We start from the raw sequence: 12,735 nt of genomic DNA on the forward strand, positions 1-12,735 counted from the left end.
ACAGCCTGTTAAAGTGCTGATAAGAATACTATGCTGATACTGACAAATCGGAAAGAAGCACAAAATACAAGTTACTTGTCACATGTAACGTTATATTGTGTGGTTAACACTTCATCACGCCATCAATAAACCTCCTTAATCAACCATTTCAGGAAACACAATACATTTACAGTTGTTTTCCTAACCGGACATTGTATTGTTATTATATTATACCGATATTCTTGTTTTACGACATTAAAAACACTATTCTGTTACATAACACAAATAAATTCGATGTTAAATTCTAAGTTGATTATTCAAGCAAAACAGCAGGCTAAACTATGAGTAGGAATAAAGTGTAAGTATAACGTTGATAGTTTCTCAGCATAATTAGTTCTTAGTTGGGTCGACCACACGTCCTATGTAGAGGATGCATTGTGTGGCCTCATGGTAGACAACAAAAATGAAAGGTCGATTGAAAGTGAGCCTGGGAGGAAGAGGGGTCATGAACAGACTGCTGGAGGCATCGGACACTGAGCCTCCGGTCTCATCCACCTCCACAGTGACCTTCTGTACCACCTAGAATAAAAAGGGATTGGTCAATGCATGCTGGGATATCACATTATTTACTAATATATATATATATATATATATATATAAAGGTAAAGTGTGTGTGTGTGTGTGTATGCATCCTTGATCTCACACAAACACACAGTGGTGGCCAAAATGATTGAAACGCTAGTATTGTTACCAGCTAAAAAAAATGGTTTTAAGTTATTTCTAGCTTTTTCTGTAGTGTGACAGTAGGACATAGCAACTTACATTTCCAAACATTCATTCATAATTGTAATAATTCATAGAGATTTCTGTTTGCACAAGGAGTGTTGACAGATTTGATCTCATAATCATCCAGTCTGTCTGGAATGACATGTAGAAACAGAACAAGAGACCTCAAGAAGCCTCAAGAAAACCCCAAGAAACAACAAAAGATAGAAATAACTGACTTAAAAGTATTTTTTTTAATTTTTGTGTTCTAATAATTTTGGTCACCACTAGCGGTTGTTCCATAAGATCTGGTTTTGAAAGGAATTATTGCTTTGATTAATCAAGGACACACTGAACTGATAAAAAGTGAGAGTAAAGAACCTCCATAATGTTAGGTGAAAAAAAAAAATCTCAAATAAATACTATTCTTTTGGACATTTCATTCATGAGCACCAAATCAACATATTAAAATAATAACTGAAGGATCCTGTGACATTGAATACTGAAGTAATGGCTGCTGAAAACTGAGCTTTGCCACCACAGGAATAAATTGCATGTTAAAGTATTCAAATGGAAAACCGTTTATGACTTAACATTATTTTGTAAAATTAACTGGTTTCAATGATTCAATTAATGCAGCTTTGGTGAGCATAAGAAACTAATAAGAATTACTACTCTCCAATTTTTACACAGTATATGTATATATATGTACACACACAAACACATGCATGTTATGACAATATTTGTTCAAATATGTTAAAAATGCATTGACTTGAAAATCTTTGACAGTTTTCTTGTATTGTCGGAAAAATGTCACACCTCTGACAGTTTCAGGCCTTCATCGCTGCTGATTCCAGAAAGATCCGAAGTATTCCCAAAGATCGCTTTAATACCCAGGCCGGGCAGACTCATACTCAGTGAGTTGGACTGCTTCAGTGAAAATCTGGGCAACTGAATCTCCAGCTTCCTGAGGACAGAGACAAAACTGATCTTTAGAGATCAACAGAAATGTGTCTTGAAATGGCACGTTTCTGCAGAGTAACTGTAAACTGTTTCAAGCATGTCATATGATTGCTCACTTTGGCTGATGGAGATTTGAGTCATTTAAAAAAAAAACACACACATTGATTTGTGAAAATGTGAGAGACTGATTACATGACTCACGTCTTTTTCAGCTTTTTAACCCATCCACGAAACACTTGACCAGTCATGGATTCATCAACATAGGTGTAGTCCACATCTTCATCTGGAAGAAGGACGAGCATGGCAATGCCCTCCTCACAGGGCAGTTTCAGAATGCCAACCTTTAACGAGGGGTCATAGGCCAGGTGGTATTTGCCCGAACGAAGCATCATGGGCACTTGCACGATCTTATACTTGTTTACATAGAAACGCTCTTCTTGGGTGAAGGTAACGTTGAAGGGTTGCAGCCACTGACCTGTTAAAGATCAAGAGATCATCATTTCAGCTAAACGTTTTGTACATTGTAATGGACTATGTTTCTTAGTGTGCAATTAATGTTTCAACTCAGATCAATAATTGTTGTCTTTATATTCATATATTTAGTTATATGGCTGTTTACAAGCAAGACAGTATGCATTATCCCTTACATGTATGAAATTTTAAAATAAATATATAAAATAAATATGCTAATTAAATAGCAACTATTTCATGTTATGATGAAATGACACTGATGCAATCTTTAGCTGGTTTCCTCCTTACCTGTGAAGAAAGCCCCACTGATTATCATTGACATGCTTTGTGGATCTACATTCTCCACCACATCTTTGACCTTGTCCCCTGTTTGTTCTCTTACGTAAATATCAATGCTTTCTTTGGCCTGCTGTCCACTGGCAAAATTCACATTTTGAACATCTGCATTATAAAACTGCTTAACTCGGCTGCTGAAGCCGTCATCTGCCTTGACGTCCTGCTTCATGAAGAGGCCAGTGGCCTGGATTTGAGAAGTGGTCTCCCTCAGCTGCTTGAGAAGGGTCGGAATCCTTTCGGGCTCTTCATCTTTCTGCATGGAGGCCACTTCTATACCGTGTAGCAGCTCGGTGCGAGTAGCCCCACCAGCCCCAGCTGCTAATGTTGCCAAGGCCAAGGTGGTCCCGAAGGTCGAAATGGCTACATTGTCATCATTTGAGCTCGCAATCTTGCTGTACAACCGGGTAGCAAAGTCGGCGTTCTTACTGGCAAGCTCCTCAACGTCTGTGGTTTGCCCAAGAACGGACACAGCGAGGAGAGATGCTCTGACCAAGAGGGAGAAGATAGCAATCTTCATGATGCTCTGGTAAAAAAAAAACCCCAAAAAAACAGGCATATTATTTCATTTATCACCATGAACCAAAAATATTATACAAGAAAGAGCCTCTATAGAGCCTGAACTTGTTAATTTAACTGGTACACAAAATCAAAAACTAATTCAAAAAAGAAAGCATATGTTGTATCGTCTTTAAAATATCAGATTTTTACGGTTTATACAGTATGATATAGTGAGAATATGGAGCTCACACTCGAGAAAAATATATTTATTTTTCATTTTATTTAAAAAAAAGTGGTTATCACTTGTGGAATATCAAATTTCGATAAGCATGTAATTCAACTCAATTTAATTAGATTTTTATAATAGTAAATATGCTGACTGCTTACATAAACTACATTTATATCCATTAATATTCGAGGATAAAACATTGAATGCATGCTATGCAGTTACTAAGAGATTTACAGAATTATACTAAAAGGCATTTTACTCGGTAAAGGCGAATACTGTGAACTTCTTTTTTTTCAGCTATGAGCATGCTGACCACTTTAATGCCTTAGAAATGCATGTAGCTTATCTATTGTGTTACAATAGGCTTTATTAGAATCAGGACATAATTATTCCTAAATGACAAAATATAATATATGAGAGTCAGGGATAGAAAACGCACAAAGGACTGTCACTGATAAAGTGCTGATCCATAAGCATGATTCCGATCTTTGAACTTTTGACAGGTCATAGCTGTAAACAACACGCTTTGCAAAGGACTGGTTAATTCGTGCCCGTTACGTCTTTGTTTATGGCCTTTTCATTGTAGAGAGATAAAAGAGATATTTTATATAGTTCGCAAAAACTAAATGTAACTAGCTTGCTTGCGATGCAGAGCGTTACGTAACGACTGTAGAAGTAACCAGTCTGTCATTTTCATCACGGCTAGAAACAGAACAGCTAAACAGCTAATAGCTAAACAAAAACGCGTCGTTTGAATTGGGATCTGAAGGATATTGGGATATAAAGCTCACGAAGAGCCATGATGGTGACAGTGCTACATTACGGTTTCTTTCTTTCGCAGACTGCGCTAACATTCAGGGAAACTGTCATCAAACGTGATAGAAATATTAGATAATTCAATACAGTGCTAGAATTCTGGTGCTTTATAACTACAGACATGCACGGAGATTTAAGTAGAAATACTGCAAAATATATGGTGGAGGCCAACATACTTACAAATTTTCGATTCGACGTCAGTGCCTAATATCCTTATTAAACGACTATAGACAGGAATGTTTCAACACCATTCAGTGCAAACACAAAGTAATTACATCGATTAAACTAGCAGTTCACATGATGTCGCTATCAATAACAAACCAACCATACGTACGCAGATTACGCAACATCCGCCCTTTGCGCATTCTTGATGAGAAGCGCAGTTTACGTAACGTCCCCGCACATAAACAACTGTGCTTTGTACGGATATTTTGCGTACTTTTTACATTTCTGTAATATTTATTTCTGCATTGTGTTATTTTTTGACAACACACACACACACACACAGCGCGACAAAATTGTCCAATATAAGACACTATTGTGCAAAATGTAATGAATATTAAAAACTGTAGATTATGTCAACTGAAATCCTGAAAAGTTTGAATAAATAGTTCAAATAATCACAAATTACTGTGATTGGCCAATCATGTCTTTCCTTACCAGCGCTAAGAAAAGTAACGTACATCGCTGTACCACGTGATACTACTCTAGCTGAAGGCTACTGGGTAGAGTAGTCCACTTGTTTTTAATTCAAGGTGGAGAAGACGCTGTTAATCGGATGGGTGTCTCGGTGACGGCCTGCAAGATAAGTGCAGAACAATCTCTTTAATTCAAGGGATTTGGTTTGGAGCAGTTCTTGTGCCCAAAAGTTAAGCATCTTCTGGCTTGCATTCAAGTGCTTACAAAACGTAACAATAACAAACTTGAAACGCTGTAGATTTTGTTGATCACCTTTACACCTTTCTCAGATGTCTGACTTTATTTCTGAATATGAGAAATGACTGATAAAAACTGACAAAACATTTTACTTTGAATAGTCACCAAATATAAGAAAAATGTAGCAATTGTGAGAAATAAATTTACAATTAAAAGAATAAACGCACAACGGATTGAACATGTAATTTAGACTTAATACAGTTTAGGCTTATATAAAACAGTAGTGCTGCAATAACACATGGAAGCCACAGTTCGTATTAATAAGATGTTTGCTAGCCATCGAGTTAAAATTCATCCTTGTCAGATACTGCAAGTCTCCAAAGGAATGTGTGAGTGGTTTACTAGAGGAAAACTTGAATACGGACCTACAATGAAACAAGTAAAGCAAGTGAGTGAAAGAGAAAGGCATTTCATACATTATGGATGGTAATAGCTCCTTAGTAATGGAACAAAGGCCTATAATTAACCCTTTTTAGATTAAAATGTGTTTATCGTTAATATATATTTTAGGATGGACAAAATAATATTCATTACAGGGTAGAGGCACAGAGAAGCTTGTCTTCCATTACCATCTTTCTTTACAGCAATGTTAGCCAGTGTTACAAATCAGTCCTGTTCTCCAGCATCTTAAAATGCAATTCATATTTCATTATCTTTTTTTTTTGTATGGCACAAGGATTACATTGCAATGCAGTGCCTTTCAGCTAAGAGCTCCTTCACATTGTGTTTTATTGTTTCAGGCCATTCTTAACATCCACTCCTCTTTGTGTGCATGAAGTCAAAGGCTGCAGAGTCAATGCAAAGCTTGATCTGCCTCTCCAAGGCTGCCATTGTTGAATGGCTGGGTAAGTCTCAATGTCCAATGTCTCTTGTGCTACCGGGCCACAGGGATTTGCTTTACAGGCACGTTCTCTTGTGCTTGCTGGCTGGTGCTTGGTACATCTATATTGGGGTCGTCATCTACCTGGTAGCACTTTCCCAGGTTCTTAATGATGTTGAAGTTGTAACGTGCAGTGTCCGCAATGCTGTTCTCCAGAAGCCAGCCGTCAGACTCAGAGTCAGGGTCTCCTAACCTCAGCACATTCTCCATGGCGGTCTGAAGATAACGCACTCCTGTCAACACTGACACCTAGAGGAAGGAGAAGAGATTCAAGAAAATGAGGAGGTTGTGTTTCTTGCTTTGAAAATGATGGGTTGCAGTTCCGAATTTCTCTCAAATGACTTGTTTATTTATTGTTTTACATTAGAGCAGTTAAAATCGAATCTGTTTGTCAGTAGAGGTCTGCAAACCCTTGCATTCGATTGGAACTCAGAGACTAATCCATAGTGAAAGACTAATTATAATAGAAATACATAATCTGCATGTTAGACTTCTGAAGGATCGTGTGACATTGAAGACTGAGCAATGGCTCAGGAACAAATTACATTTAAATATTTATTAAAATACAAAATCACACCTCAAAAAGCCAGATGATGAGTACGATTAAGCCGATAGACTGCATTATCTGTGTGTAGTGCTCCAGCAGGGCTTGTCTGCAGCCCCTCCGGTTCAGGTTCAGCTCCTCCTTCTGGAAGTCGTAATTATAGTGTGCTGAGTTGTTAGTGATTTGATGTTGGATGCAGGGTCGAGGAGAATGCAGGCCACAGCAGCTAAACGGCACTCCGTCGATCAGATATTTCCCGTCCACATTACTCCGCAGTCGCCTGAGAAAGAGTAGAAGGCGTTAAATAATTCTTTGCAATATTAGTAATGAACCAAAATGACAAAATTAAGAAAACACTGGTATTTTCACCGGATAAAAAATTGTTTTAAGCCAGCTATTTCTAGCTTTTGCTGTACTGTGGAAAGGAAATCAATTAATCATCCATCAAATTTATTTATAAAGCACTTTGAAAACACTGAAGTTTGCCAAAGTGTTGTATAGAAAAAAATAATAATAAGAGAATAATAAGATATTAAAAATAAATTAAAAAAACAATAAATATAAGACATAAAATACAACTAAAACACATTAAGAGAACATAGGAAACTAAAATAACCACCAATTATCAACATCAGCTGTCAAATATGGCTTTTTAAAATTTTCAAACATTCATTTTGCAAGTAATTGTAATAATTCAGAGAGATATTTGTTTGCACAAGCAACCAGTTCTCCAAACAGAGATCTGATCTCATCATCATCCTGTCTGCCTGGAATGATATGGAATAAACTGAGACAGACTTTAAGAAACCTACCTGCAAAGTTACAGTACCGTTAAAAGTTATAGCCACTGGTGTAAAACTGCAGCAAAATGAGTATGCTGACAAAAATAATGCCATCAGTAGATTTTCTTTATCGGTTAACTTCAATTAACTAAATTAAATAAACATTTGGTGTCACCATCCTTGGTGTTTAAAGGATCTTTGGTGCTCTTGCATATAGTTTACAGGTAGCTTTGCAGGCATCGTAGGTCTCTTTTGTTTAGTTTTTTCTGTTTCTTCGTATTATTCCGGACAGACTGGACGATGATGAGATCTCAGTGTGGGGTACTGGCTGCTGTCAGACACCAAAAATCATACTGGATTATTCCAACTAATGGTAAAATGTATGTTTAGAAATGTAAACTGATTTTTCCAACTGACACACTACTGTACTGAAATTATTTTTTAGTTGGTGAAAATTTCTAATAACTTTGGCCATATTCACGGTATACCCAAAATGAATACTATCATTTATTGTCATCATTTACTCGCCCTCATGTTGTTCCAAACTTGTATTTCTTTGTCTTGTCTTTCTTGAGTGGAACACATTACAAAATGTCTCAGTTGAAAGTCAATGGGGTTGGGTGTTATTATGAACTGGGCTGACTTTCATAGTGTGGGCAAAGTCAACTGAAACATTCTTCAAAATATCCTCTTTTGTGTTCCACAGAAGACAGAACATCATACAGGTTTGATATGACATGAGGAGAACAAAAGATGGTGCAGTTTTTATTGTTGGGTGAACAATGCAAAAGTGCATTTTGGGTAAAAAAAAGAAGGACTTACTCCACAACTTCGCTATCGGTCATATTGAGGTAGCGGTTGCTAATCCACTGAATGTGAAACCAGTCTCGATAGCCTCCGTTGCCACAGCACTGAAACTGCATCTGCAGCATGTCCATTGTGCGCTTGATGTAGCAGCGGCCTGGCATGTCCGTGTCCTTATAATAGCGCATGGCATCACGCAAGCCTAAAAACAGCGACTCCTCCAGATCGTTACGCATGCTATAGCACATCAGCGCTCCAACGAGGATACAAAATGTAAAGAAAAAGGTACATATGATGTAAGGCAGCATCAGCAGCTTCCATCGCAAGAACTTGGTGGTGTCCACACAGTCATAGCAGATCTTTCCCCCGAGGAAATTGATCGCACAGGCAGTCAAGCCAACACAGATAAGCATGTTTGGAACTGACACGATCTCTTTTGACATCAGCTCCCGTCTCTTCACGATCTCCACCTTTAAGAACAGGCCCAGGCTGAAGAGCGTGACTCCTGTTACCACAGACACCCAGTTCAGGACCCATAAAACCTGGGCCAGTTTGTCTCTGTTTGTCTTCGTAAATGTCACTTTTAAGACTGCCATTGTCGATGGGAAATGTTGCTTTTACCGTCTCAGCGGTAAATTGCTTTATGTCCAGATGTAAAGCTCATTTTATTTTAGGGTGACATAACATACTGGGTAAACGGGAGAAGACAGGAAGCATGTTCTACGGGGAGGAGGGAAGTGAACAGGGAGAGAAGACCGAGAGGGCCACATAAGCAGCTTAGGTTAGGTATTTTTACACTCCTGGATGACGGCCTTAGCTTCATAATAGCACAGGTACTGAAATCAAGATGAAAATGTAACAAAATAAATGCATGGATAGTTTACAGTGTGTGAAAATGGCTAATATATGCTGTATATATTTGTATATTTCTATAAGTACATGATACTTGCTGAAAGATTATTTCTGAGATGAATGTGCAAGCTTATTTTAGTTTAGCAAGTATAGAAACGTCACTTATTTTGTCAATATGTGTACGCCTGACTGTGGCTCATAGTTGTATTAAATTATTTATTGTTTTAATACTTATTGAGTATGAGTATAAAGTTAGGGTGTATGTAATCAAGACATTTGTCAGCTTGTCATATGTGAAGTGCATTCAATGTACACAGTCAAAAAACAGATTATAAATTATACTTTTTTAACATTAGACGTTACAGAAGGACATTAAATGTTATTGTAGGCATTATCATACTTTAATACTTTTCTAAGTTGTATTCCCACACTTAAAACCACAAAACTTACCTACCCAGATCTCCAACATCCACTATGGCCTTGTAATCCGTGGACCTTGACTGTAGATGCTGTCATATTCCCTTTTTTTGCATATTTCAGGTAAGGGACCGGAGTAGAGGTGAGGAGCAGGTTTAGAGTGAATTGTGTCCAGACTCGCTGTGACCTCCACCTAATCCATTTATCCTCAGGATTTAACAGAACACTTACAAGCCATCTGGGCCAATCCGAAGCGAATAACATCAGTGCCCCCCTCCGTGCTTTCAGTAATAGATAATGCATTATGTATTTACTATGTGTGAGACAAACCCCAAACAGGGACAATTCATATACATAGGTTCAAGGATAAACTCCCTAAGATGCTCAGAGGTTGAAACCTTTGGAGGAACCAAGAATGTACAGATGTACATATTTTCACACTGGAATTTGTCTTTGATTTTTAACATATACTGTAAAACATGTTCAGTAAGACGTCATATACTGAAATGAACATGGAATATTTTATAGTTGTACACAGAATTTTTTTTTTTCATTTTGTTGTAGGCTATATTTACTCTTTATTATCAAATCGTAGTTTATTTTGTTAATATTTAATATTTTCCGCAGTTTACATAACGGTTGCAGTCAAAACGTACAAAATGTTCGGAGATGCTGTGCATGCAGCGGTGACAGTTCAGTCGTCGTCCAATAACACGATGCAGACATAGCTGAGCGTTCCCAGTCATGCGCAGTAGCCAAATGCAGTCGCCGGAACGATGGCCGTCGATAATTTTCTCTTCGGCCAGTGCATCCTTTATTTTTTAGCATTTCTTTTCGGTTTCATCGCCGTCGTGCCGCTCTCTGAAAACAGCGATGACTTCCAGGGGAAATGCCTGCTGTTCACTGAGGGAATGTGGCAGAATGAGAACATGACGATGGGGAAACAGCGCTTTATAGTTGAAGAATGGGGACCGGAGTCATCCTGTCGCTTCATCACTTTCGTGGGCATCGTGTCTCTCATCCTGTCCGCTGTACAGGCGTGGCGGACCTTTTTCTTCCTCTGCAAAGGCCACGACGAGTAGGCATCACCTCGTTCATATTAAAACATCCCTATCAGGTTAATTATGTTATCGTCGTGTTTATTTGGTGTCTTTGCATTTCTTGCAGCTCTCTTTTCCATGCCTTCTTGAATCTGCTCCTGTGCCTGTTGGTGGTATTTGTGGTGTTTGTGGCCGGTACCATCTCCAGCGTTGGCTTCAGTGCGTGGTGTGATGCTGTCACCGAAAATGGTGCCATGCCAAGCAGGTAAACTGTTTTTAACGATTTTAAACCATTTAGAATCAAGGCAAGCAGTATCTCAAAGGAGTGCTGCACTGCATCTCATGCACTGAATAACAGTCATGCTGATATTTAGTAGACTATTACAAAGAGCACAAGCTTTTGTTCCATTTTATTATTTAAATTGTTATGCATACAGTAATGTAACCAAGATGTTAATAATAACAATGCTGTGAATTAGTTCATGTATTGGCTTAAAAAATTCAAATGACTTGTCCTTTAAGACAACTGCATATAGTCATTATTATTATATATTATATTATATTATGTATTATTATTACTGCAACTCTAGAGCACTCTAAAACGTGTCTATGAGTTGTATCCTTCAAATTCTTAAATTTTAAAACTTTGGCTTGGAATGAGCCTTTCCTTTTATCCTATTTGAAATGCAGTGACTTACTCCCAGGTAAGTAAAAAAAATGAAAGCCATTGTCTGCATTAGAAGTCTGCATTCCATCAAAATGACTCTGAAACTGATATTATTTCATGGTATAAAAAAGAAAAACTTATGTTTGCTTTAAATTCAGTTTATTTCATTTGGCAGTTGTGAGGATCTGCAAGACACAGATTTAGAGCTTGGTGTCGACAACAACTCTTTTTACGACCAGTTTGCCATTGCACAGGTAAACACTTATCCATTAAACCAAGTAGAAATTTTCCAGTATGTATACGAAGGGTCTTGTGTACATAATCTGTGGTATTAATATGTAAATGTGCTCTTTGTTTCACAGTTTGGCCTGTGGTCAGCCTGGTTATGCTGGTTGGGTCTAACGGTACTAGCCTTCCTAAAGGTTTACCATAACCACCGGCAGCAGGAGCTGCTAGACAGTCTTGTTCAAGAGAAGGAGCTCCTGCTAGGTCATCCTTTACAAAGGAGCTCTTACAACAGGAATGCCATGATTTAAACATCTCTCATTTAGTCCATTTGCGCTGAGAGCAGAATTAAACCCTCAGAGTAAACATATTTTTATACAACATATCAAACATTAGACCTAAGTCTAAGTAGATTCATGATCATGACGACTTCATGTTGAATGCAGATGACGAAGTCAGTTATAATTGTTGTTTAGAGACAGCATCCTTACAGAACTCTCATCAAACTGTACATGGAGTTATGTTCATATTCACTCTTACTTTTTTTTTTACATGTAAAGACACTGCCTGTGAGATATTATGTTGTACCTCATTCTCTTGAGAAGGCAGCTGTGCATTTAGTAGACTTAGGAAAGTGTAAATCGGGGCTCTTTGAGCAGATGTCACAGCTTCACAGTTCACTTAGACATGATATATAAAGTCTGCTTCACTTAGAAAATAATACTGCCTTTACTGTACCTGGGAGCAAAATATAACCAAAAATAAAACTGAATAATTGCTCTTATGCAGTCTTTATTCTGTTATAGGTGTGGAGTTTATCCCAATACATGTAAAAAAATTTTTTTTTGCTTTTGGCTAACACTGAACTGACAAAATATTTGACTGCTTTTTCTTTGTTCTTCATTTGGAAATCAGTTGGAAATGCAACTGGAATTGTATTTTTTGATGAACATCATACATCCAAAATGATAATGAGCACTTCCATTCTCATTGTTTTTATATATATTATTATCTGAAGCTGAACTGGTTTTTATAACATGTTAGTGCAACCCACCGTTCGTCCCACGTTCACTCAAACGCAGTTTCTTTTTCTCGATCACCACCAAGTGGCTGAAAAAGAAATAGCTACACATACAGCTTTGGTCATTTTCTTTCTTGTTGTAATGTGATTGTGACCGTTGATAACATAAGGATCTTTGGTGACAATTCCATATAAACACTCTAAAAAAAGCACAAGTAGAAAACATCATGTAGAAAACAAACACTCAGTATGAGTGCTTTACCTGACTACATTATTAGGTGAATTCAAATAAGGATAATAGAGGATGATTAAGTTGTTTATTCAGCAAATATATTGTATCAAATTACAGTCCTGCACTACAACTCCATTTAAAAAAATCTATCAGTCCTGCACATTTTATCATAACTTACAACTCCATTTAGAATACAATTTTCCAAGTTTCAGTCTATATCTATCTATATATTATATCTATCTATATTATATCTATCTATATATCTATCTATTACATTG

At 37.4% G+C, this 12,735-nt stretch overlaps 3 protein-coding genes across 4 annotated transcripts; 1 reads left to right on the plus strand and 2 right to left on the minus strand.

Annotated features, from left to right (window-relative positions):
- Positions 1-71: 71 nt before the first annotated feature.
- Positions 72-4,416, minus strand: serpina10a (serpin peptidase inhibitor, clade A (alpha-1 antiproteinase, antitrypsin), member 10a). Its single transcript, XM_043219703.1, has 5 exons — positions 4,238-4,416; positions 2,467-3,037; positions 1,909-2,182; positions 1,564-1,711; positions 72-558 (listed from the first exon to the last, which is right to left on the minus strand). The coding sequence occupies exons 2-5, from the start codon at positions 3,029-3,031 to the stop codon at positions 370-372; spliced, it is 1,176 nt and encodes a 391-aa protein (XP_043075638.1). The 5' UTR covers positions 3,032-3,037; positions 4,238-4,416; the 3' UTR covers positions 72-369.
- A 595-nt stretch (positions 4,417-5,011) lies between these two features.
- Positions 5,012-9,807, minus strand: prph2lb (peripherin 2-like b). 2 transcript variants are annotated; one of them, XM_043218764.1, is made up of 4 exons: positions 9,310-9,807; positions 8,022-8,839; positions 6,451-6,697; positions 5,012-6,122 (listed from the first exon to the last, which is right to left on the minus strand). In XM_043218764.1, the coding sequence occupies exons 2-4, from the start codon at positions 8,597-8,599 to the stop codon at positions 5,868-5,870; spliced, it is 1,080 nt and encodes a 359-aa protein (XP_043074699.1). In that variant the 5' UTR covers positions 8,600-8,839; positions 9,310-9,807; the 3' UTR covers positions 5,012-5,867. The 2 variants fall into 2 exon arrangements, with proteins under 2 accessions (XP_043074699.1, XP_043074700.1); XM_043218765.1 differs by having other exon boundaries at positions 9,306-9,807.
- Positions 9,808-10,030: 223 nt separating this feature from the next.
- Positions 10,031-11,988, plus strand: tmem179aa (transmembrane protein 179a, genome duplicate A). Its single transcript, XM_043218766.1, has 4 exons — positions 10,031-10,350; positions 10,440-10,577; positions 11,155-11,233; positions 11,342-11,988. Exons 1-4 carry the CDS (start codon positions 10,049-10,051, stop codon positions 11,513-11,515), a joined length of 693 nt encoding a protein of 230 aa, XP_043074701.1. The 5' UTR covers positions 10,031-10,048; the 3' UTR covers positions 11,516-11,988.
- Positions 11,989-12,735: the final 747 nt, after the last annotated feature.

Source organism: Puntigrus tetrazona, chromosome 20 (assembly GCF_018831695.1).
Source record: "Puntigrus tetrazona isolate hp1 chromosome 20, ASM1883169v1, whole genome shotgun sequence".
Lineage (NCBI taxonomy): Eukaryota > Metazoa > Chordata > Actinopteri > Cypriniformes > Cyprinidae > Puntigrus > Puntigrus tetrazona.

Bases quoted from the DNA above. Each gene is read 5' to 3' on its own strand.
- serpina10a (XM_043219703.1), bottom strand. From the start codon at position 3,031: ATGAAGATTGCTATCTTCTCCCTCTTGGTCAGAGCATCTCTCCTCGCT. The intron at 1,712-1,908 runs GTGAGTCATGTA...CTCTGTCCTCAG, and splicing joins GTTAAAAAGCTGAAAAAGAC to GAAGCTGGAGATTCAGTTGC. The intron at 559-1,563 runs GTGTGACATTTT...TTTTTATTCTAG, and splicing joins AAGGCCTGAAACTGTCAGAG to GTGGTACAGAAGGTCACTGT.
- tmem179aa (XM_043218766.1), top strand. From the start codon at position 10,049: ATGGCCGTCGATAATTTTCTCTTCGGCCAGTGCATCCTTTATTTTTTA. The intron at 10,351-10,439 runs GTAGGCATCACC...CATTTCTTGCAG, and splicing joins CTCTGCAAAGGCCACGACGA to CTCTCTTTTCCATGCCTTCT. The intron at 10,578-11,154 runs GTAAACTGTTTT...TTCATTTGGCAG, and splicing joins AATGGTGCCATGCCAAGCAG to TTGTGAGGATCTGCAAGACA.
- prph2lb (XM_043218764.1), bottom strand. From the start codon at position 8,599: ATGGCAGTCTTAAAAGTGACATTTACGAAGACAAACAGAGACAAACTG. The intron at 6,698-8,021 runs GTAAGTCCTTCT...ACTCTTTCTCAG, and splicing joins ACCGATAGCGAAGTTGTGGA to GCGACTGCGGAGTAATGTGG. The intron at 6,123-6,450 runs GTGTGATTTTGT...TCCTTCCTCTAG, and splicing joins TCATCATCTGGCTTTTTGAG to GTGTCAGTGTTGACAGGAGT.